The following is a 21242-nucleotide window of genomic DNA, read 5'->3' as shown; positions in this document are numbered from 1 at the left end:
TTATAAATTAGGCTGCTATTAACATAGTGGAGCATGTGTCTTTGTTGTATGTTGGAGCATCTTTTGGGTATATGCCCAAGAGAGGTATAGCTGGGTCCTCAGGTAGTGTAATGGACAATTTTCTGAGGAACCTCCAGATTGATTTCCAAAGTAGTTGTGCCAGTTTGCAATCCCACCAACAATGGAAGATTGTTCCTCTTTCTCCACATCCTCACCAGCTTCTGCTGTCACCTAAGTTTTTGATCTTAGCCATTCTCACTGGTGTGAGGTGGAAAATCAGGGTTGTTTTTAAAAACCCTTATGAGGCAGAAATGAGCAAACAAAAATGCCATGGAAATATAGCATTTGTTTGGCATATATCAATTGATTTAAAAAATGAGCTTTATATGAAGAAGCACATTTGTAAAATTGGTAGGTTCTCTTTTTGTGTTTTTTTTTATTTCTTGGCTGCTTTATAAATAAGCGATAGTTATTGTCAAATCTTTGAGGATCCAGACTGAAACCTATGAGAATAGCAATGGGAATGACAAGAGGGATGAGCTTTAAAAATTAAAAGAAAAGTTGGATAATTAGATTTAAATTGGGTCACCTCCTTACTATCAACAATGTCTACTTTCCATTCTAATATTATTACTTCCTAGGGGAAATGATAAGAACAATTTTGTACTGTACAAGTTGAATACCCATTAAAAGAAAAATTTAAAAATGGAAGAAAACAAAAGAAGAAAATCATAATAAATAAATTGATCATAAAAATGAAAACATTGGGCAAAGAGTTGGCATTGTAGTTCAGTAGTAAAATGCTTGAGTAACAAACAGGTCCTAGGTTTGATAGCCAGCACCATAAAAATGTACACATATATACATGCATACATGCATGCATACATATAAACATAATCTCTCCAGAAACCTGGAGAGATGAGAGGGGGCATCAGATTCCCTGGACTTGAAGTTCTAGACTTTTGTGAGACATCATGTGACTGGGTACTGTACCAAAGAACTTTGCAAAAGCATTGAGTGCTCTAAACCACTGAGCCAGAACCATCTCTTTAACAAATATACATACATACATACATACATACATACATACATACATACATATACACACACACACACATACACACCACATATCATACACACTTCACACAATCAGGGTTAAGTTTCATTAGGGCAATTTCTGTATTTTTGCAAATGTAGCCAATTTACATAACCGCACTAACAGCTTTACAATATATCTTTTCTGTTGCCAAGACAACAAAGAGAGGTTCAAAGTGTGGTGAACTGTGTGTGCCTGTACTCAAATCCTGTCTCTACTGCTTACCATTGTTATGAACTTGTTATAATTATTTTGTCAATACACAGTAACAAGAAAGTGGTTTGACATTAATTTAGTTCAGCTAAATTAATAATTATTGAAATTTCTTATTGAAGAAACTGTGGCAGATGCTACAAGAGCCTTGGAGATGAACTGGACACCATGATACTTTCTCGGAGCTTTTTTATCCAGCTAAAAGAAATAGGATAAAACACATAAAAGATGTTCCATTAAGAGTTACCAAGTGTGCCAGGGAATGTAAGGAAAGGGAATGTTAGGCTGCCTTGTACAGCCCAGTGGAGTTTTAGCAGACGGTAGTACTTGTGGCGACAGCAGAACAGAGGTCAGTAATGGGATATGGAAGGGAAGGCAGGCAAGCACATAACACACAAACAAAATCCAGAAAAACTCAGAGCCCAGGAAGAGTATGGGAAGTGACTTGCTCTGTGAAAACACAAAGATTGAGAGCTATCGAATGGGAAACATAAGTCAGAACCCGGCTTCTAAAGGGACTCCAATCATGCTCAGCAGTCCTTCCCTCTGGTTTGAATCACACACCTCTGGAAACTTCGAGAAAGTGATTAAATGTTAACTTAAACTCTAGATTTAGGGATACCAAATCAATAGGAAGTAATTGTATGTGTTTTTCTATTTGAAAATAGCAAGCTCGAACTTTGAATGGAAATTTATAAATTAATTTGCAATTTTTAAGAATGCATTTGAACTTTATCGCATTTACCAAGCAGCAGCCTCCGTGAAAGACCTTTGTGCAGGAATTGGAATAATTAAATTGGAGATTCAGTGTACCTTTTCAATCATTTTATTTAAAAAAAAAACTCATTCTGGTTTCTCTGAGGAAAAGATAAACCACAGCAAAGGAAGTGGCTGAGTCTTTTTAGAGTACTGTATTCACCATAAAACACTGTGTCCCTGAGTGACATGAACAGAAAGCCGGGTAGGTCAACACCTGACACTATTTGCCTTTTCAAGACTAGTTTTTTTGTACTTCTTTTTATTTCAGATATTGGGTGGGAAAAAGACAATGGAGATACAATCATGAATGAAGAAGAGTTTAAACAAATCAGAGCAGAAGAAACCCACTGTAAGGATGGAGGAGTGACAAGCCTTACTGAAGTCTTGTCCGATTTAAGCTTGAAGATGGTTGGACTTGTCATGAAAATACAGTAGTGAGGAAATTCTTACACAAGTAGCTGCAAAGTCTTTAGGCATCCATGTGTTTGCAGGACAACAAAATGTGTGTGTGTCTGTGTGTGTATCTGTGTGTGTATATGTGCTTTGGTGTCTATGTGTCTGTGTGTTTCTGTGTGTGTCTGTCTGTGTGTGTGTCTGTGCATCTGTGTGTGCGTGTCTGTGTGTGTGTGCATCTGTGTGTGTGTCTGTGTCTGTTTGTGTGTCTGTGTGTATGGGTCTGTGTGTCTATGTGTATGTCTCTGTATGTGTGTGTCTGTGTGTATCAATCTGTGTCTGTCTGTGTGTCTGTGTGTATGTGTGTGTGTGTGTGTGTGTGTCTGTGTCTGTGTGTGTGTGATGTGTGGCAGGGATGAGAGCACTTTTTTTTTAACCAAGGCAGTCTGTGCTCCAACTGTCTCTTAGATAGTCTATTTAGTTTAGTTTTCTCCCAATGCTGGAGACTGAATCCAGAGCATTGTATCACAAGTGTTCTATCGATGAGATAAATCCTCAAGTCCTTCATTTGTGTCATCGTGCGGTATCTCAAACTCATCGCAATGACCTGGTCTTATATGGTCTTGTTATAATGTTGCTTTATAAGCAAGTCTGTGCTCTCCTAATTTCAGTTAAGTATGAATCAAGCTTAATTTTTACATACTGGTATCAAAATTTTGCAAAAGAAGAACATTGCTTAAAGATCTGCTGATTTTCCTACTGAATTACTGAAGCTACTGGGTTGATAAGTCAATTGATTATGTACGTGAGGATCTGTCTGCAAACTTGTCTCGTGTGCTCCTCTGCTCTGCGCCTCTCCACAGGCGAGTATCATTTGGTTTGCATTGCTGTACCTCTAAAGAAGCATTACAAATAAGATAATGTGCTGCCTATGATTCTTTACAAGTTATTCGAAATGCCGATGTTTTCATAAACAAATTTGAGGTAAACTTATTTTCAACTGAAGATCTAGAAATTTGTTTGAAGTTTTTACTCTATATGTTATATAAAACAAAGTTACATCTTAAATATATTGAGGTCCCCAAACTATAAACAGAATTTTTATCATTTTTCTTGGTCTTATTTAATTTCTCATGGTGTACATATCTTAAATTCTTTGTGGTACTCATTCCAAAGTAATTTTTTATATTATAGGCTTTTTTGAGAAGCAGTTGTCACTTGTACACACAAATATAATTGCTTTTGCAAACTCCTTGCTTCCTACAGCTTTCTAAACTACTTTATTAGTTCTAGTGGTGTGTTTCTCTGTAGATTTTGATAGCAGACTTCCATCTAAAATAAATAAATATCTCTTATAACTCAGTAATAAAGAGCATTTTATTTTTAATCTCTTATAATAAATCTCTTATTGCGAATTCAAGGACTGTAAGAAAAAAGGTTTTTTTTTTTTTTTTTTTTTTTTTGGAGCTGGGGCCCGAACCCAGGGCCTTGTGCTTGCTAGGCAAGCGCTCTACCACTGAGCTAAATCCCCAACCCCAAGAAAAAAGTTTTAAACACCCTCTATTAGGAAACACAAATCCAGCAATGCAAAGACCTGACCTTTTGGGTTTTGGGTTTTTTTTTTTTCTTTTGGGCAGGACAAAGTGGAAAATTTGCCCATTTTTATCCATATGAAATAAAGTCACTGAATAGTTCCATCCATTAATTCCAAGCCTCATCTTTTAAAAGTGGTCCTATATACTATTTTCATTTTGGTAAAGTAATAGGTAATGTGGATTCTGAAGCTACTCTTTTCCTACTTAGTTACATGTGTCTAAATTTTTGGTTGACATATCTGAAATAAATACAGCCACTTGAGCACTAGTGTTCTTATTTAGAAATCTGATTATTGACCATATCCTGGCCCACTACAGACCATGTCTACAACCTGAACCCCAGGTGAGCCCCAACCTTTGCAGGCTGCCAATACTCCCTCAGTGTTCTCTTGGTATACTTTCGACAACACACCCTTCTCCTCTCCATGTTCATGTCCACAACTCTGACAGAAGCCCCATGCTTCACCAGAGGCAATGCTGACAAAAGGAGCAACAAGTAAGCCTCCCACCCTACAAAATGCCAATATTTTCTCAGGCCATGCTCAGATTATTCCCTACTGTCCCCCCTCACCAACTCTAGCCCATATCTCCAGTAGAAACCACCTGCCTCAGCAGAGGCCACACCAGCCTCCAGAAGGCTGCTTTCCCACGAACCACCTCCACTTCTTCAGCTCCTGCTAAGGACACACCTAACCATTGCCCGCTTCCTTGTAATGAACTCCTAGCCCCGAACTCCAGTAGAGGCACTCTGCTAGAACAGGGGACATACTGTTCCACCATAAGTAACTCCAGCACCAATCTTGGGTGGAGCCACTTTATTCAACCACAGGCCACTCCAGTCAAAAAACCAGAGAAGAATCAGAAACCAAAGGGGAAAACACTCAACCAACAATAACAACAACAACAAAAAACCCTCAGAAATCAGCACTTGACCTATCATTATCCCAAGCTCAGATGCTTAGGTGCCAGCGGAAGAATATAATAGACACCAGCCAGGGCAGTATGTCACTACCAGAGAGCTCAATTCTACTGTCCTAGGACAGCAAACCTGAATATTCCAACATAGGAAAAGCACAGGAAAATGACCTTCAAATCAACTTCATGAAGATGATAGAGGTCCTTAAAGAGGAAATGGATCAATCCTTTAAAGAAAGTAAAGAAACAAAAATTCCAGAAAATGCATAATACCCTTAAAGAAAGCCAAGAAAAACAAACAGCTGAAGGAAATGAACAAACTGGTCAATACCTGAAAGTAGAAATAGAAGCAATAAAGAAATCATAGACTGAGGGGATTCTGGAAATACAAAATGTAGGAATTTAAACAACTACAGTGGTAAATTTCAGCAAGAGAAAGCCAGAAATGAAAGAGAGAATCTCAGGCATTGAAGACACAATTAAAAAAAAATGATACATCAGTCATAGAAAATGTTAAATCTAAAAAATTCCTGGCATCCAGGAAATTTGGGAAAGTATAAAAAGAGCCAGCTTAAGAATAATAGGCCTAAAGAGAAAAATCTCAACTCGAAAATCCAAAAAAAATTTTTAACAAAATATTAAAATCTCTTAAGAAGGGACACTCTTATAAAGGCACAAGAAGTTTACTTCCAGAACACCAAATAAATCTACTGGACTCAAAAGAAATTCTGTGGAAAGCCGCGATAGCATTCGCCGTCACAAGATGGCGCTGGCTTCCGCTGTGCCCCACGTGGAAAGCCACAATAACATTCGCCATTACAAGATGGCGCTGGCTTCTGCTGCGCCAGCCCGACTTCCTTTCAGGAAACTAGCTGTGTGTGCATGTGCAAGAGTGTGTTCGTGCCAAGTCTTTTCCCACCCCGGGGCGTGCCAATGAGATCATGGGTAAGCGACCAATCAGGCGTGGACACGCCACATTAGGGTGTATATAAGCAGCGCCATTCTGGGGCTCGCTCTCTCCTCTTCAAGATGCAATAAACGCTTTGCTGCAGAAGGATCCTGGTGTCCGCGTGTCGTTCTTGCTGGCGAGACGTTAGGCGCGCGACAAAATTCTCCTCATCATGTCACAATTTCAACACTAAACATGCAAAAAAAAAAAAGAATATTAGAAAGGAGGAGAAAAAGGCTGGCCTAAGAAATATAGGTGCAGACCTATTAGAATTACACATAATTTCTCTATGAACACTCTCAAAATCAGAAGGTCTTAAACAGATGTTCTGAAGACTCCATTAGAGCACACATGCCAGTCTAGAGTACTAATCACCCCCCCCCCAAATTCAATGATCATAAATGGATAAAACAAAATATCCTTGATAAAGTCAAATTTAAAAGAATCCAGTCTCAAAGAAGGTCCTATAAGGAAAATTCCAACTACGTGACTGATAAGATAGGAAGTACATCATCTCACACCAGCAAAAACAAAAGAAGAGAATTTTGCATGTGTATGCCCATGCATGTACACACACACACACACACACACACACACACACACACACACACACACACACTACCATCATTGACATCAACACCAGGAACAAAACAACAGGAAATGTTGGGCATTATCATTTTTCAATATCAATGAACTCAATTCCTGATAAAAAGATACAGACTAACAGAATGGACATGATAACAGGATTCTTTTTCTGTGCATTCCACAACTTCAAGGATAGACATTAACCCAGGGAAAAAATAGTGTGGCAATAGATTTCCAAGTGAAAGGACCTAAGAAGCAAGCTGGTAAAAATATTTTAATATCTAATATAATAGACTTTCAATCAAAATTCATCAAAAGAGATGGAGAAAGATACTTTATACTTATCGAATGAAACAATTGACCAAGATAATCTTTCAACTCTTACTATCTATGCCCCCAAATTCAAGGGCATGAATGTTTGTAAAGTAAATACTACCAAAATTTAAATCATACATTGATAATAGGAGACTTAGGTACCCAACTCTCACCAATATACAGGTCACCCAGACATAAACCAAATAGAAAAATAATGAAGCTAACAGACCTTTTGAATCAAATAGGCCTAACAGATGTTTACAGATCATTTTTCTCATGAACACAGATGCAAAAATACTAAATAAAATGCTTGCAAACTAAACCCAAGAACACATCAAGAAGATCATCCACCGTGATCAAGTAGGCTTCATCTTAAAGATTCAAGGATAGCTCAACATACAAAATTCTGTCAATGTAATCCATCACACAAATAAACTGGAAGAAAAAATTCACATAATCATCTCATTAGATGCTGAAGAACCTGTTGACAAAACCAATACCCATTCAGGAGAAAAGTCTTAGAGCGATCAGGAATACAAGGGATATACTGAAACATAGTAAAGCAATATACAGCAAGCCTACAACCAACATCAACTTAAATAAAGAGAAACTCTAAGCAATTCCACTAAAATCAGAAACAAGACAAGACTGTCTACTATTTCCATATCTATTCAATATAGTACTAAAAGTTTTAGCTAGAGCAATAAGACAAGTGAAGGAGATCCAGAGAATGTAAACTGGGAAGGAAAAAAGTTCAATGTATCATTATTTGCAGATGAAATGATGCTATACATAAGAAACCCCAGAAGTTCTGCCAGGGAGCTTTTATAGCTGACATACTTTAGTGAAATAGCAGAATACAAAGTTATCTCAAAAGAATATGTAACCCTCACAGATGATATACGAGCAGAGGTAGAAAGCAGAGAAACAAAACCCTTCACAATGGCCACAAATATGAGAAGATATCTTAGGGCAACTCTAAGAAAACAAGGGAAAGATCTATATGGTAAAAAGTTCAAGTTTTTGAAGAAAGAAATTTAAGAAGATATCAGAAGTCAGAAGATCTCCCATGTTCATAGATCAGTAGTATCAACTTAATTAAAACCGCCATCTTACAAAAAGCACTCTACAGATTCAATTCAATCTCCATTAAAATTCCAACACAATAAGTTCCAGACCTTGGAAGAATAATTCTCAACTTTATACGAAAAAAAAAAAACAAAAACAACCAACCAACAAAGACAGATAAAAAAGCAATCCTGAACAATAAAAGAACTGCTAGAGGTACCATCATTCCCAATTTCAAGCTGCACTGGAGATCTATAATAGTAATAACTTTAAAAAACCTCATGTTATTGTCATAAAAATAGAAACATGGATCAATAGAATCTAATTGAAGACCCAGACATAATAAACCCACACACTTATGGACACTTGATTTTTGATAAAGAGGCCAGAAATACACTCTGGAAAAAAGTCAGCATCTTCAAGAAATGATGCTTGTCTAACTGGATATCAGTATGTAAAAGAATACAGATCCTTCATGAAACTTAAGTCAAAGTGGATCAAAGACCTAACCATGAAGCCAGATACACTGAACCTAATAGAAGAAAAAGTGGAGAACAGCCTTGAACACATTGGCACAAGAGATAAAGTCCTGAACAAAAAACTGATAATACAGTTACTAAGGATAACAATCAATAAATAGGTCCTCATAAAACTTAAAAGCTTCTGTAAGACAAAAAACACCATCAAGAGGACAAAACGGCAACCTGTGGAATTAGAAAAGATTTTACCAACTTCATATCTGGTAGAGGGCTATTTTCTAAAATATATAAAGAACTCAGAAAACTATGTATTAAAAACCAATAATTCAATTAAAATATGGTGTACATATCTGAACAAAGAACTCTGAATAGAGGAAATTACTGAGAAACACTAAATGAAATATTCAATATCCTTAATCATTATGAAAATGCAAATCAAAAGGACCCCAAAATTCTATCTCACACCTGTCAGAATGGCTAAGATCAAAGACACAATTGACAGCCCATGGTGGTAAGGACGTGGAACAAGGTGGACACTCATCTATTGACGGTGGGAGTACAAGCTTTTACAACCACTATGGAAATCAGTATGTAAGTTCTGAGAAAGTTGAAAAATGGATCCACCTCAGGACGCAGCTATACCACTTTTGGACATATACCCAATAGACACTCTAGCCTACCACAAGGATAGTTGCTCAACTATGTTCATAGTAGTTTATTCATAATAATTAGACCTGGAAACAATCTAGATGTCCCTCGGTTGAAGAACTGACATAGGAAATGTGGTACATTTACACAATGACTTATTACTCAGCTTTAAAAAACAATGACATCATGAAACTTGCAGGCAAATGGATGGAACTAGAAATAAAATATTGTGAGAGAGGTACTCAGAGCAAGAAAGGCAAACATGGTATAGACTCATTTGTAAGTGGATATTAGCTGGAAAGTAAAGGATAACAATGCTACTTAGACTCGGAGATGATAAGTAACAAGGAGAGCTCTATATGGGACACATAGGATCACTTTGGGATGGGGAAATATAATAGATTTTGTGGGTAGACGGGGTCGGGGGGGAGGAGGGGATGACAACAGAAGGGATCAGGTAGGGGAGTAAGAACTGGAAGAGATGGGTGGAATTGGGGAACCAAGAGAGAAACTTAGAGTAGTGTAAACTCCTTGGAATCTATGAGAGTGACTCTAGGGAAGTCTCCTAGTGTTGGGCGATACAGAATCTAAAACCAGGCAAGGCTCTCAGCAGTGGGAATAAAATATTGACCCAACCACAAAACATTTGACCTACAATATGTCCTTTCTGCAAGTTATGCTGGGCCAGTGGTGGCACAGACCTTGTGGCAGTTGCCAACCAATGACTGATCCAACTTGAGGCCCACACATGAAAGAGAGCCCATGCCTCACTGCCTGGATGGCCAAGAACCAGAGGGTGGCTAACCCAGAGACCTAAGATAGAACCAAACATCACTGATCATAAATAAATAAATAAATAAATAAATAAATAAATAAATAAATAAATAAATAAATAAATAAAGTCAAAGAAATAACTCCTAATGCTATCCTGTTATTCTCATAGATCTGTATTTAACCCAATTGTCATCAGAGAGCATGCAGCAACTGATGGAAGTAGATGACAAGACTCACAGCCAAGCACTAGGTAAAACAAGAGGAACCCCACAGACAAAGGGCAGAAAGGATTAGAGGACCCAGAATGGTTGACGACACCATGAGAACTCTGCCCACAAAATCAACTATTTGAGGCTCATACAAGTTCACAGAGACTGAAGTGATAAACACAGACCAGATATGTGTCTGAGCTAGGTCCTCTGTATATACGTTATGGTTGTATAGTTTGATGTTCTTGTGAGAGTCCCAGCAGTGGGAGTGAGAGCTATCTCTTACTCTTTAGCCTATGTTTAAGACTCTTTTTCTCCTAGTTAGAATTTCTATTGCTATGAAAAGAAAACATTTCATTAAAGCTGGATTACAGAGGTTTAGTCTGTTATTGTCATGGAGGGAAGCATGGCAGTTCATGGGTAGATATGGTGCTGGAAAAGGAGCTGAGAGTTCTACATCTGGTTCTGCGGGCAGCAGGAAGGAAGACTGAAAGACACTTCCTCCAACAAAGCCACATCTACTCCAGCAAGACCACACTTCACAATAGCACCACCACCATATCCTCCTAATCAGTTGCCTGTGCCTGCTGTTACTGTAACTTGTTAAGCAATGTTCTCTTGATATTTGTGAGAGGATTGCTCTTTTTCTTGAAGCAGAATGGCGTAGGAGTAGATCTGGGGGAAAGAGGAGGTGGAGAGTGGGGATGGGAAAAATGAACAGAAGGGATTAACCTACCATTCTAAGGAATAAGTGAACAATTAGGAAAAGGAAAATTTTTAATGGAATTTTCACCAAAACACATGAATGACAAACTATGAAATCACCTACCCATCCTAGTATATGGGAAAATGTCACAGATATGAAGACATCCACAGGGATTTCTAAAGGCAAATGAGTCATCACTACAGGTACACTGTCATGATTAGCTTAGAGTCTCACAGTGTCAGGTATTGGCAAAGATTTCTCATATGTCCTCATTGAAGGGGCTCTGGCCAGCTCAAGCATGGGAGCTTGGCTCTGGCAGGCTTTGCTCTTCTCCCCAATTCTCTCTGCCTTGTTAAAAAAAACTGTTAGATTACTTTCCTAAAACTAACCCCCAAAGTCTATTCCCTAAGTTTTCCAACTCTTCCTCCTGAGCCTGACAACCAACGTCCAGCTATCAAAATATTGAAGTCCAGCAATCAAAATCCCCCTTTGGTTCACCTAATTAACATGCCTAATTAAAATGAAACACCTCATCCAAACACAGGGTTTCCCCTTGTACCTTTATTAACTGCTATTTTCTTATGTACCTCCTCTGTCTCCCCTCCATACAGAAGCAATCCTTTGTCTCACTCTGAAACAAATACCCCTCTCCTTTGTTCTCTTCCTTTTCCTCTTCTTCTATCTCCTGGCTTTGTCCATTTATACCTGCCCTTTGTCCCTCTGGGGAAAATAAATCTCCTTTCTACTGAGAAATTGGTCTAAGGACTTGGTCTTAGGGATCCTGAGCTGATACATTTCCTTTAATACGTGGAGTTGAAAAATGGCATGTCCATTTCTGAAATCAGCTTAGTGTTTTCTTGAAATTTTAAAAACATGTGAACTGTAGTCACTCTTATTTATTCAAAATAAAATATATCCATGTAAGCTCCTGTGGTTGACTTTTCATATCACTGTGATTCATAGTTAAAATGGAAGTGTCCCAAGTAGCTATCAACCAGTGGACAGGAAAAATAAAACAACCTTAACTTACATTCACAGCACAATACTACATGGAAAGGAACACATTACTGATCTTCATAACTACATACATACCTGTCAATATTTTTTTTAAAGATTTATTCATTTATTATATGTAAGTACACTATAGCTGTCTTCAGATACACCAGAAGAGGGCATCAGATCTCCTTACAGATGGTTGTGAGCCACCATGTGGTTGCTGGGAATTGAACTCATGACCCCTGGAAGAGCAGTCGGGTGCTCTTAACCGCTGAGCCACCTCTCCAGCCCCAACCTGTCAATATTTTAGGAGAATCGACATAGAGTTTCCATACTGAATGGGAGATTTATAGGATGCTTTGGAACAGAAAGGTAGACTGACAAATATCAGGTGACTAGTTTCTCAGGATTGAGGGTTGGGAGAAAGGGTTGACAGCAATGAAGCTCAGGGAAATTGAACTGATGGGGAGTCTAGGTTGTGATTATGGTACTGCTTCCTGATCACACACACACATTTATCACAACTTTACAAACCTATACATTCAATTATAGGTAAATTAATCTCGATGGACCTTTCAAAATCCACGAAAGTTTACTTTAAAAATAGATCTTTTATCCACTTCTTTGGTCACCATCTTAAGAGCCATTTTGAGAAGCTGTATGTTATATTAGATAAACTTGATTTATTGCAATATTTAAGGCAACATCACACAGGAAGTTGTTGGAGGTGCCGTTCCCTGGTGCTGCTGATCTGATAACAACCTTGATATTTAGCATTTTAGGTCATTGCATTGTCTCTCTACATGGCTTCTCTAGCTATCTGTCCCCTTTCCTCTTTCTTAAAGGCCTTATTTTCCAATCCTTTAACCATCTTGGAAGTTCCCACCCCTTTTCATCTCCTCCTGGATGTGGGCACTGACCTCCTCACATTCTGCAGTTTCTGATTTTCCTTCTAAGTACTTCCTTCCCTCTTTAAACTGAAGTACTACACTTGATGTGTGCTTTTTGGAAAACCAGCTATGAAAACATTTCAAAATATCATATAGAATTCACAGGTAAATCAAAATCATATTTCTCTTGTATTGCCTTGGTCCCCTTTGGGGCCCCTCTTCATGGGAAAATATGAATCTTGACTATCCATTTTCACCAAAATAACATTTACTCAAGCGGGAACATTAACTCAGGTAAGCAAAACGACGCTTGCTTTTATCTCAGCAATTCAACACCTACTCACCTTTCAACTGACTTTTAACAGAATATTAGTTTGCATTAAAAAAAAATCTCCTTAATTGCATTGGAAAAAAACACTTCACCGACGCGTTTCAGGCCCATACTATGTTGCAGCTGCTCCTATTTAAAGGATAATTGTAGTCTCCCTCTTCTACAAGGAACTAATTCTGATTTTGAAAGGATTCGTCCTAACGGTTTATCCTGATGAGAGAAAACTGGATCACTGCAGTGTAAAAGAACTGAAGAGTTCTATTGCCGTTATTATGCCGCAAATGTTGTATATTGTTGAAGATCAAAGTACTTTGCCACACTCAATGGTGGGATGTACATGCATGGCACACATCCCATATTATGTAAGAAATACTGCATTTTATGAGTCATTTAGTGCCATGTGAGGTATCTGTGCAGCCACTAGCATTTCCTTCAAACTTTCTTCATCACTCTGAAATCCTTTATTTTCTGGTTGAAAGACTTACAATCTAGTCATTTCTCACTCGTCTCCCCAGGAAATAAACTTCAGTGCTTTCTGTTCCTCCGCTGTAAGATATTACTTATTGCACATCATTCTAGTTTACATTTAAATTACTTTAGAAAAAAATGTTAAATAACCCTGGACAGAAGTGAGTTTTAACAAGTAAATTGAGAAAATGTAAAAGTTCCCATCAGAACCATTAATGATGTTTTTGAAATCTTTAAAAATGAGAAGAACTGGGTGTCGATTAAGATTGTAATGAAACAAACACAGAACTTCTCCCATCATGCCTTGGGGAAGGCGAATCTGCGTATACCTGCATTAACATCATGCTTTACAATACCAGGAGCCGAAAGAGGGCCCGAATGGTTGGCTTTTAAGGGGCTAGGACTGTCTTCCACGGGAAAGGGGCTGAATCAGCTAGCTCTGAAAATCCATCCTTGCAGTTAGTAAAGGAGTGAGTCCGAATTTTGTCATACAATTAGCTCAGTGGAAGTTGGGGACTAACGCCTAGTCCCTACACAGCCAGTCCCTGTACAGCCAGTACCTATTCATCCAGTCCCTATACAGCCAGTCCCTATATATCCTGTCCCTATACAGTCAGTTCCCATACGTGATGGTTTATTCTGATAGGTTGTCTACGAAGGATGTTTATCTTTGGAGAGCAACTACTAGCAATCTCTAACAAAATATGCTGAACAAGGAGTACCATTTTTATCAAATGATTTTTAACAAACTTTCATAATTCTGTACCCTCTGTGTATGTGATTAGGTGAGATTCTTACGGGATCTAAGGCTTGTGTGTACAACAGAAAGGATCAGTAAATGTGAAATGTGGTCAGTGCAAATATTTGCAAATTTCAAAACGCAGCAATTTATGGAACTACGATGAAAATTAACATGGGTGAAAGCAAAATCAGACTCTGGCTATGCTTTGCTTAGGCTTTCCAATATAATTTATAAAATTATAACATTAAATGAGACCATGAAAATAAATGGAAAGATGTTCAGATCATGTCTAAGATATCATAGGTATTTTACAAGTCAGAATATTGCTCTCATGACATTAACACGGAGAGGCTTGTTTACAGACACACATTTTTCTCTTAGGGTCCTTAAATTCTTCGTGGATCACATTAGGACAGCTACGGAAGACAACCTTGCACATCTAAGAACATTTACTGCTCCTGTCATTGTTTGCCTGGCCTTCTTAGTAACAGACCAGAGGTTTTCCTGAAGATTTTATTTTGTAAATCGGTATTTTATTAATTTACATTTCAAATATTATCCCCTTTCCCAGTTTCCCCTCTGCAAATCCCCTGTACCACCCCCCTTACCCTGCTTCTTTGAGGGAGCTCCCCCACCTACCCTCCTACTCACTCCTGCCTCACAGCCCTAGCATTCCTCTACACTGGGGCACCAAACCTTCACAGGACAAGGGCCTCCCCTCCCACTGATGCCAGATAAGGCCCCTCCAGCTTTTTCAGTCTTTCCCCTTCTGTCCTTCTCCAAACTCCTCCATTGGGGTCCCTGTGATCAGTCCGGTGGTTGTCTTTGAGCATCTGCCTCTGTATTGGTCAGGATCTGGCAGAGCCTCTCAGGAGACAGCTTTATCAGGCTCCTGTCAGTAAGCACTTCTTGGCATCAGCAATAGTGTCTGGGTTTGGTGTCTGCATGAGGGTTGGATCCCCATGTGGGGCAGTCTCTGGCTTCACTCTGTCCCTGTATTTTCTTTAGACAGGAGCAATTCTGGGTAAAACTTTGGAGATGGTTGGCCCCATCCCTCAACCGGGGCCTCTCCCCTTTTGGGGGGTATTTCAGCTAATGTCATCCGGGTGAGGTTCTGGGAGGCTCTTGCTTTCCTGGCATCTGGGACTTTCTGGTTGCTATCCCCAGTTCCTCATCCCCCACTGCTACACACCAAATTCCTGACCCTTTGTACACCTCCTCCATCTCCTCCTATACCTCTTCTCCTCTTTTCCCCTCCCCCTCCTCTCTTCCTCCCAAGCCCCTCCCACCCTCTACTTCCCTTGATTATTTTCTTCCCCCTTCTAAGTAGGACTGAAGCATCTGCTCTTTGGTCTTCCTTCCTCTTGAGTTTCATGTGGTCCCTGAGTTGTATCATGGGTATTCCAAGCTCTTAACCTAATATCCACTTATCAGTGAGTACATACCATGTGTGACTGAGTTACCTCACTCAGAATGATATTTTCTAGATCTATCCATTTGCCTGAAAATTTCATGAAGTCATCATTTGCTGACAAGGATGTGGAGAAAGAGGAACACTCCTCCATTGTTGGTGGGATTGCAAGCTGGTACCACTCTGGAAGTCAGTCTAGAGGTTCCTCAGAAAACTGGACATTGTACTACCTGAGGACTCAGCTATACCACTCTTGGGCATATACCCAAAAGATGCTCTAACATGTAATAAGGACACATGTTCCACTATGTTCATAGCCTTCTTATTTATAATAGCCAGAAACTAGAAACAACCCAGAGGGACCTCAACAGAGGAATGGATGAAGAAAATGTGGTACATCTAAACAATGGAGTACTACTCAGCTATCAAAAATAATACTTCATGAAATTTCCTGAAGATTTTAAAGCCAGTGGACTAAAGCCATTCCTTAGGCCAGGCCCACACTAAATAAATGAACTCTGAATGCTTGGCACTTGTGAAAGCTGTTAAGATGATGTCATTGACCCAACAACTTTGGAAAAGATTATAAAGACTGGACCTCATCTAGGGACCATTTTCAGCAGTGTGTTTTATTACTTTACTATAATTCATTTATTTGTTTGTTTATGTTATTTTTCTTTGACAGGGACTCTTGTAGTCCCAGGCTAGCCTCCAGCTTTCTACCTAGCTGAAAATGACCTTGAACTTTTTGATTCCTCTGCCTGCACCTTTTTAAAAAGCTTATTATTAACTAGCACATGTACAGTATTAACTTTCCTTATGACATTTTCCAACAAGACTTGTGTTGATTCTTTGGTGATTCTCCTTGTGTCTCTGACCATCCCTCCTTGAACCCTTCCAGTGAACTTTCCTGTCCTATCTTCTGTTTCTTTGTCTCCTGTGTTCTACTGCCCTCCCAGCTTCCTCAACTCTGCAGTCCCATCTCAAGTATGTGTATAGCTTCATGCCCTATAGACACACTTACTCTTGCTCTTATACACACATACGACTGCTGCAAACTAGGGTCTGCATATGATAGAATGCAATTTTTGTCCTTTTGAGTTAACTCACTATAACACTTTCTAATTCCATACATTTTCCTGAAATTTTCTTGGTTTCATTTTTCCTTCACAGCTACATAGAATCCCAGTGTGTATAAGGACCACATTTTCATTATTCATTTGTGAATGTCTAGGAAAGTCTCTACTTCGTTGCTTTGCTGTTTTAAGTATTGTTTTGTTGTGATGGTTTTGGTTCTTTTCATAGCCATGTACAGCTTGTGTGTCTGTCTGTCTTTGCTTAGTACTATATGGAGAAATGAATGAGAAACTTAGCATGCTATGAAGAGAACTATCTCATTTTTAAAGTAGTGTTTACTCCAAGGTGTAGCTACTTAGATTTCCCTCCAGTGGAACGGAATATTACCATTCAGTATAATGTGGACCTTGGGCAGAATGTTAGACAGTGGTGGGTATTTTGAATTATTATATTGAGATGAGCATGCTGTAGTGTTAAGATCTCTGGTGGTGAATGCACTTTCTTCCCAGTAGCTCAAATTTCTCAGCATGCAAAGCTCAAACATCCCACTTTGACTCCACATGCCTCCTGTGAAAGAAATCAGGTTGCTTGTAGCATTAAGACACGGGTCCCTGGCATTTGGGTTTCCCATAATGGTAGCAGAAAGAAGTGGTATGGCACATCCAGTATGTCCAAGGAGTCAAGACACTGACAGGAAAAACCATTCCAGGTATAAACCAATCCATTTTTCTAGTGATTCAAGGGCCAAACAGAAGTTGATTATGAATCCTAGGGAAGTTTATAAAGCTCAAACTTTATATGGAATAATTTGATGATATCTGTTGATGACAGAAACTTGAGATTAGATATGTTTCGTTTAAAGCTCCAGGCTTTTCACACACACACACACACACACACACACACACACACACACACACACACACACACACAAGCATCTACAAATGAATTTTAAAACCAATGTTATGAACAGCCAAACTTCTTGTAATTGTTATTGTAAAGACCCTTAATAGAGGAAAGTTCATCTTTCCACTTATTTTGTGACTCAAAGGCTTTGAATGCAGAGAGAAAAATCTTTCCTGACTCTTCTTTTCCTTATGCCAACATCCATTGTCTTAGTCTTAAGGTAAGAGGCTGTGTTCTTGCTACCCATAAAAGTAAGACCGAGGACAACAGCTTAAGAGAAAGAGGCTACCAGAGGTGGAGAGCAACATCAAGGAATTGTTCCCAAAGGCTTTTGCTTAGAGGAGAGAACCCAAGGATGCTAATTTATCATCCTTACAGGGCATCTGTAGCTTCCCCTGATCCTTTGCATTTGACTGGTGCTCCTAATTATAGGGGAAGAGAAACCTGGAAAAGGCTTCAGAGAGACAGAGAGTAGCTGGCTACTACTCACCTTGCTCTAAAAAAGTTGGGGGTAGGTAAAGAGACTGTTTCCACACATTCTTCGACGCTGGAAACTCTTGGACACAAACTTCCAGCTTTTTTTTTTTTTTTTTTTTTTTTTTTTTTTTTTACCAGGTCTTGGGCCTCTGAGGTGTGCGGCAATGAGGAATTCACCCTCGTAAGGTAAACACTGCCCACTCCTATTTTGACTTCCCTCTGAAGTCTTTCTCGGGAGAATGGAGGGTGTCCACTGGACAGTCATCAGGGCCCCCAAACGCTCCCAGATGCCAGGGGACACAATGTTGCAAGTTTGGGGGTTGACGAAGTAAAACTAAATGTGGATGGTATCCTTATCCTACCTGCCAAGAGAGAAAAGGGAAGCAGACTGCAGGTTATGGAGGCTGGGGTGGGAAGTGAGGCTCCAAGAGTACTACAGGGAATCCAGCAGGGAAAGTATAATTCCAAGAGGCAACTAACAGTCCCAGATGTTAGCTCATGGTGTGCTGATAACTGTTTCCTTATTTACCCTTCTTAGCACCCCTAGGGTCTTTTTGTGAGTCCACCAAGGGCAGGCTCAGCCTCCGCAAACCCTCCTGTGGAGTACCCAAGCAGAGTGCGGATGCCCTCTGAGCACTAACTCCAGGAGCACTGCTCATCGCACTGCGATCAGCTGGGGTCCCTTGGTCAGTTGCCCACTAGCATGAAGCAGAGGTTGCGCTCCCTGCAGGCTCCGGAGCAGCGCTACGGGACACCCTCTCCTCTACCTCCCGCGTGGTACAGAGGTTGGCAGTGCAGCTACTCCAGGCGGGAGTAAGTGGTGGGGGAGTTCGGAGAATGGGGTGGGGAGGTGGGCGGGACTGCGGGGTGCTGGGCGGGGGTGCGCCACAGCGCCCCCTTGCTGTGTGAGCCCCGCGGTGCCCCAGTCAGCCCGTGCTCCGACTCTCCAGCCCCTTTGTGTGATTCTATCCACCTCCACGGCACCCACCCGGAGGTGCTGCCTAGGGCAGGGACACTGCCCGGGGTCCCACCACTACTGCTCGGGCCTCATTTTCCCTCCTCTGCCCCCTGCAGTTGTCCCTCGCCTGACCCCGGTCCCCAACTGTACCCTTTGGGCCGCGTCCCGCTGCTGTCGCCACCCCTCCGGTCTGAGACTCTAGTGTCCTCCGATCCCGATCTCCCCCCACCACACTCACACCCCATCATTCCCCCATCCCAGGCCTCTAACGTGGAGAAAAACCAAAAGCAGAGCAAGGCAGAGACTCCAATAAAACGCCCAGAACCCCGAGCCCGAGCGCGAGTACCGGGCGGTGAAGGGCGCAGGAGGCGGGGATGGGGCGGCGGGCGGGGGGGACAATGAGCGCGTGAAGTTACCTGCCCGGCGGCGGGCCGAGAGCGCCGGGGCCGAGCGGACCAGGCAGGCTGCGCGCTCGGCGTGGACGGGTGCGCGCCGCGGCTTAGGGGGGGAGAGTTGAGCACTTTTCCACCCTCTGTGCGTTTTTTTCTCTCTCTCTCTCTCTTTTCTCTCTCTCTCTTTTCCTCCTCTTCTTAAACAAACCACAAACGGATGTGAGGGAAGGAAGGTGTTTCTTTTACTCCTGAGCCCAGACGCCTCTCTCTGTTCCGTCTAAGCTTTTTTTTTTCTTCTGAGCACTTTTTTTTTTTTTCAAAAAGGAAAAGAAAAGGAGTTGCTTGATGTGAGAGTGAAATGGACGTAAGATTTTATCCACCTCCAGCCCAGCCCGCTGCTGCGCCCGCCGCTCCCTGTCTGGGACCTTCTCCCTGCCTGGACCCCTACTATTGCAACAAGGTGAACACTCTGCTTTTGTCTGCACCGATTCTGGCGGCTCGATCCCGGGAGGGGGGCAGCGGTGGCTGGACCGCGATGGGGCCCGCTGGGCGGACTGGGCCGGCTCGCAGAGGCCCGTTCCGGGAGCGCTCGGTCGCAGCCCGCGGCGGCGCTGCGTGCGCTCGGGTAGTAAATATTGTGGAGCAGCTCCGGGGGTTTGCCAAACAACGCGATTGTGCGGAAAGTGACACGATTTGCTCGTATTCTTTCCTTCCTGCTGTTCGCCACTAAGGATCCCTGCTTAGGTTTGCCGGGAGACATTTAAAAAAAAAGCGAGCGATCGAGAGAGAAAACCCACGGAATACTTTGGGGGTGTGTCTGGGGTCTGGGAACTGAGGCAGAGTAGGAGAATTCAGTTTATATTCTAGTTCCTACTTCTCCCTCCCTTTCTTGGACAGCGGGGGCTCGTGGCATCGCTTTCTTGCTTCGGATCACTTGCCAGAGGAGCAACTAGGAGTGGGGTACCCGGACCCCGGAGGCTCCGGCGTTCCCGCACCGTGAAAATTATTCTGTAACTCTTTTGTTTTCTGTTCCGGCCACAGAACCAGAGTTCCGACGCCGGCCCTCGAGGCCCATGGCGCAGTGGGCTAGTCCGATTATGATTTGGGGGAATAGATCTCGTTTGGGGTGTGTGGAAATAGCAAGTTTACAGGAAGCCAGCCCAGCTCTTTGCATTCAAGTGTAAAGCTCCGACGCTCTTTGCCTGGCTGAAGCAAGGTCCCTGGCTGGGCTACACCATAGTCTGCTGACTACCAGTGCAAGGGCCACCCGGGACAGGGGAAAGGTATTTTATGCTGGTGACCCAGAATAAGGACACTGGTGAAACTGCTCCGGTGCTCGACTTGGCCCAAGGATAGGACAGCCAGGAGTTTCTAGGGAAGTCATTGCTCTCCTGGCTTCATGCAGGCAAAACCTGAGAGGGTCACAGAGGGATGCCTCCCAAGAGCAGCCACAGGCCACATCTCTTCTCTCCTAGGGCTTGTTGGACTTGTCTAAGCAGTCCTGGCTGATATGGTTTGGTGGGGACTAGTTCTCTGAAATGCGTGGCGGGCCTTTTGGACTCCAGTTCTTGTTTGATGAAAAGCCCACCAGATTCTTCCAGTCCTTTCAGGCACTTCTCACTGACAAGTAGATGAATTCTATGGGGAAAATCTTTGAAACTCCCAACATTTGTCCGCTGAGAAGTCCTCACTTTAAATGTGATATAGAGGTGTTTAGCACGCCTGGCGCCTGGGCTCTCTACTAGGAGACAGGCTAGTAGTTCTCATCTCTCACTCTTGGTTATTGCGCGCGCGCGCACACACACACACACACACACACACACACACACACACACACACACACTCAGTGAAACAAAGCCTACAGACATCAGTCATGCCACGGAGAAGCAACTG

The 21242-nt window shown here is 41.5% G+C and overlaps 1 protein-coding gene and 1 long non-coding RNA gene across 5 annotated transcripts in view; one reads left to right on the top strand and one right to left on the bottom strand.

The window, feature by feature from the left end:
* Positions 1-1046: 1046 nt before the first annotated feature.
* On the bottom strand, positions 1047-19510 carry LOC134478930 (uncharacterized). The gene is made up of 3 exons (XR_010051699.1): positions 19374-19510; positions 18013-18361; positions 1047-6109 (listed from the first exon to the last, which is right to left on the bottom strand). It is a non-coding gene; the product is annotated as an uncharacterized LOC134478930 (long non-coding RNA).
* The window catches only part of Tox (thymocyte selection-associated high mobility group box), a 296268-nt gene continuing 293662 nt past the window's right edge, over positions 18637-21242 (top strand). Inside the window, exons 1-2 of one of the 4 annotated variants that reach the window (NM_001108654.1) lie at positions 18637-18812; positions 19674-19809. In NM_001108654.1, coding sequence (NP_001102124.1) covers positions 19708-19809 — 102 coding nt within the window. In that variant the 5' untranslated portion in view covers positions 18637-18812; positions 19674-19707. Of the gene's footprint in view, positions 18813-19317; positions 19810-21242 lie in introns of those variants that run through there. The other 3 variants (XM_006237844.5, XM_017593467.3, XM_039110215.2) reach the window with 3 other exon arrangements.

This window comes from Rattus norvegicus, chromosome 5 (assembly GCF_036323735.1).
Source record: "Rattus norvegicus strain BN/NHsdMcwi chromosome 5, GRCr8, whole genome shotgun sequence".
In the NCBI taxonomy this organism is placed as follows: Eukaryota; Metazoa; Chordata; class Mammalia; order Rodentia; family Muridae; genus Rattus; species Rattus norvegicus.
Note: the sequence above shows the minus strand (reverse complement) of the source record. Positions and strands in the feature narration are given on the sequence as shown.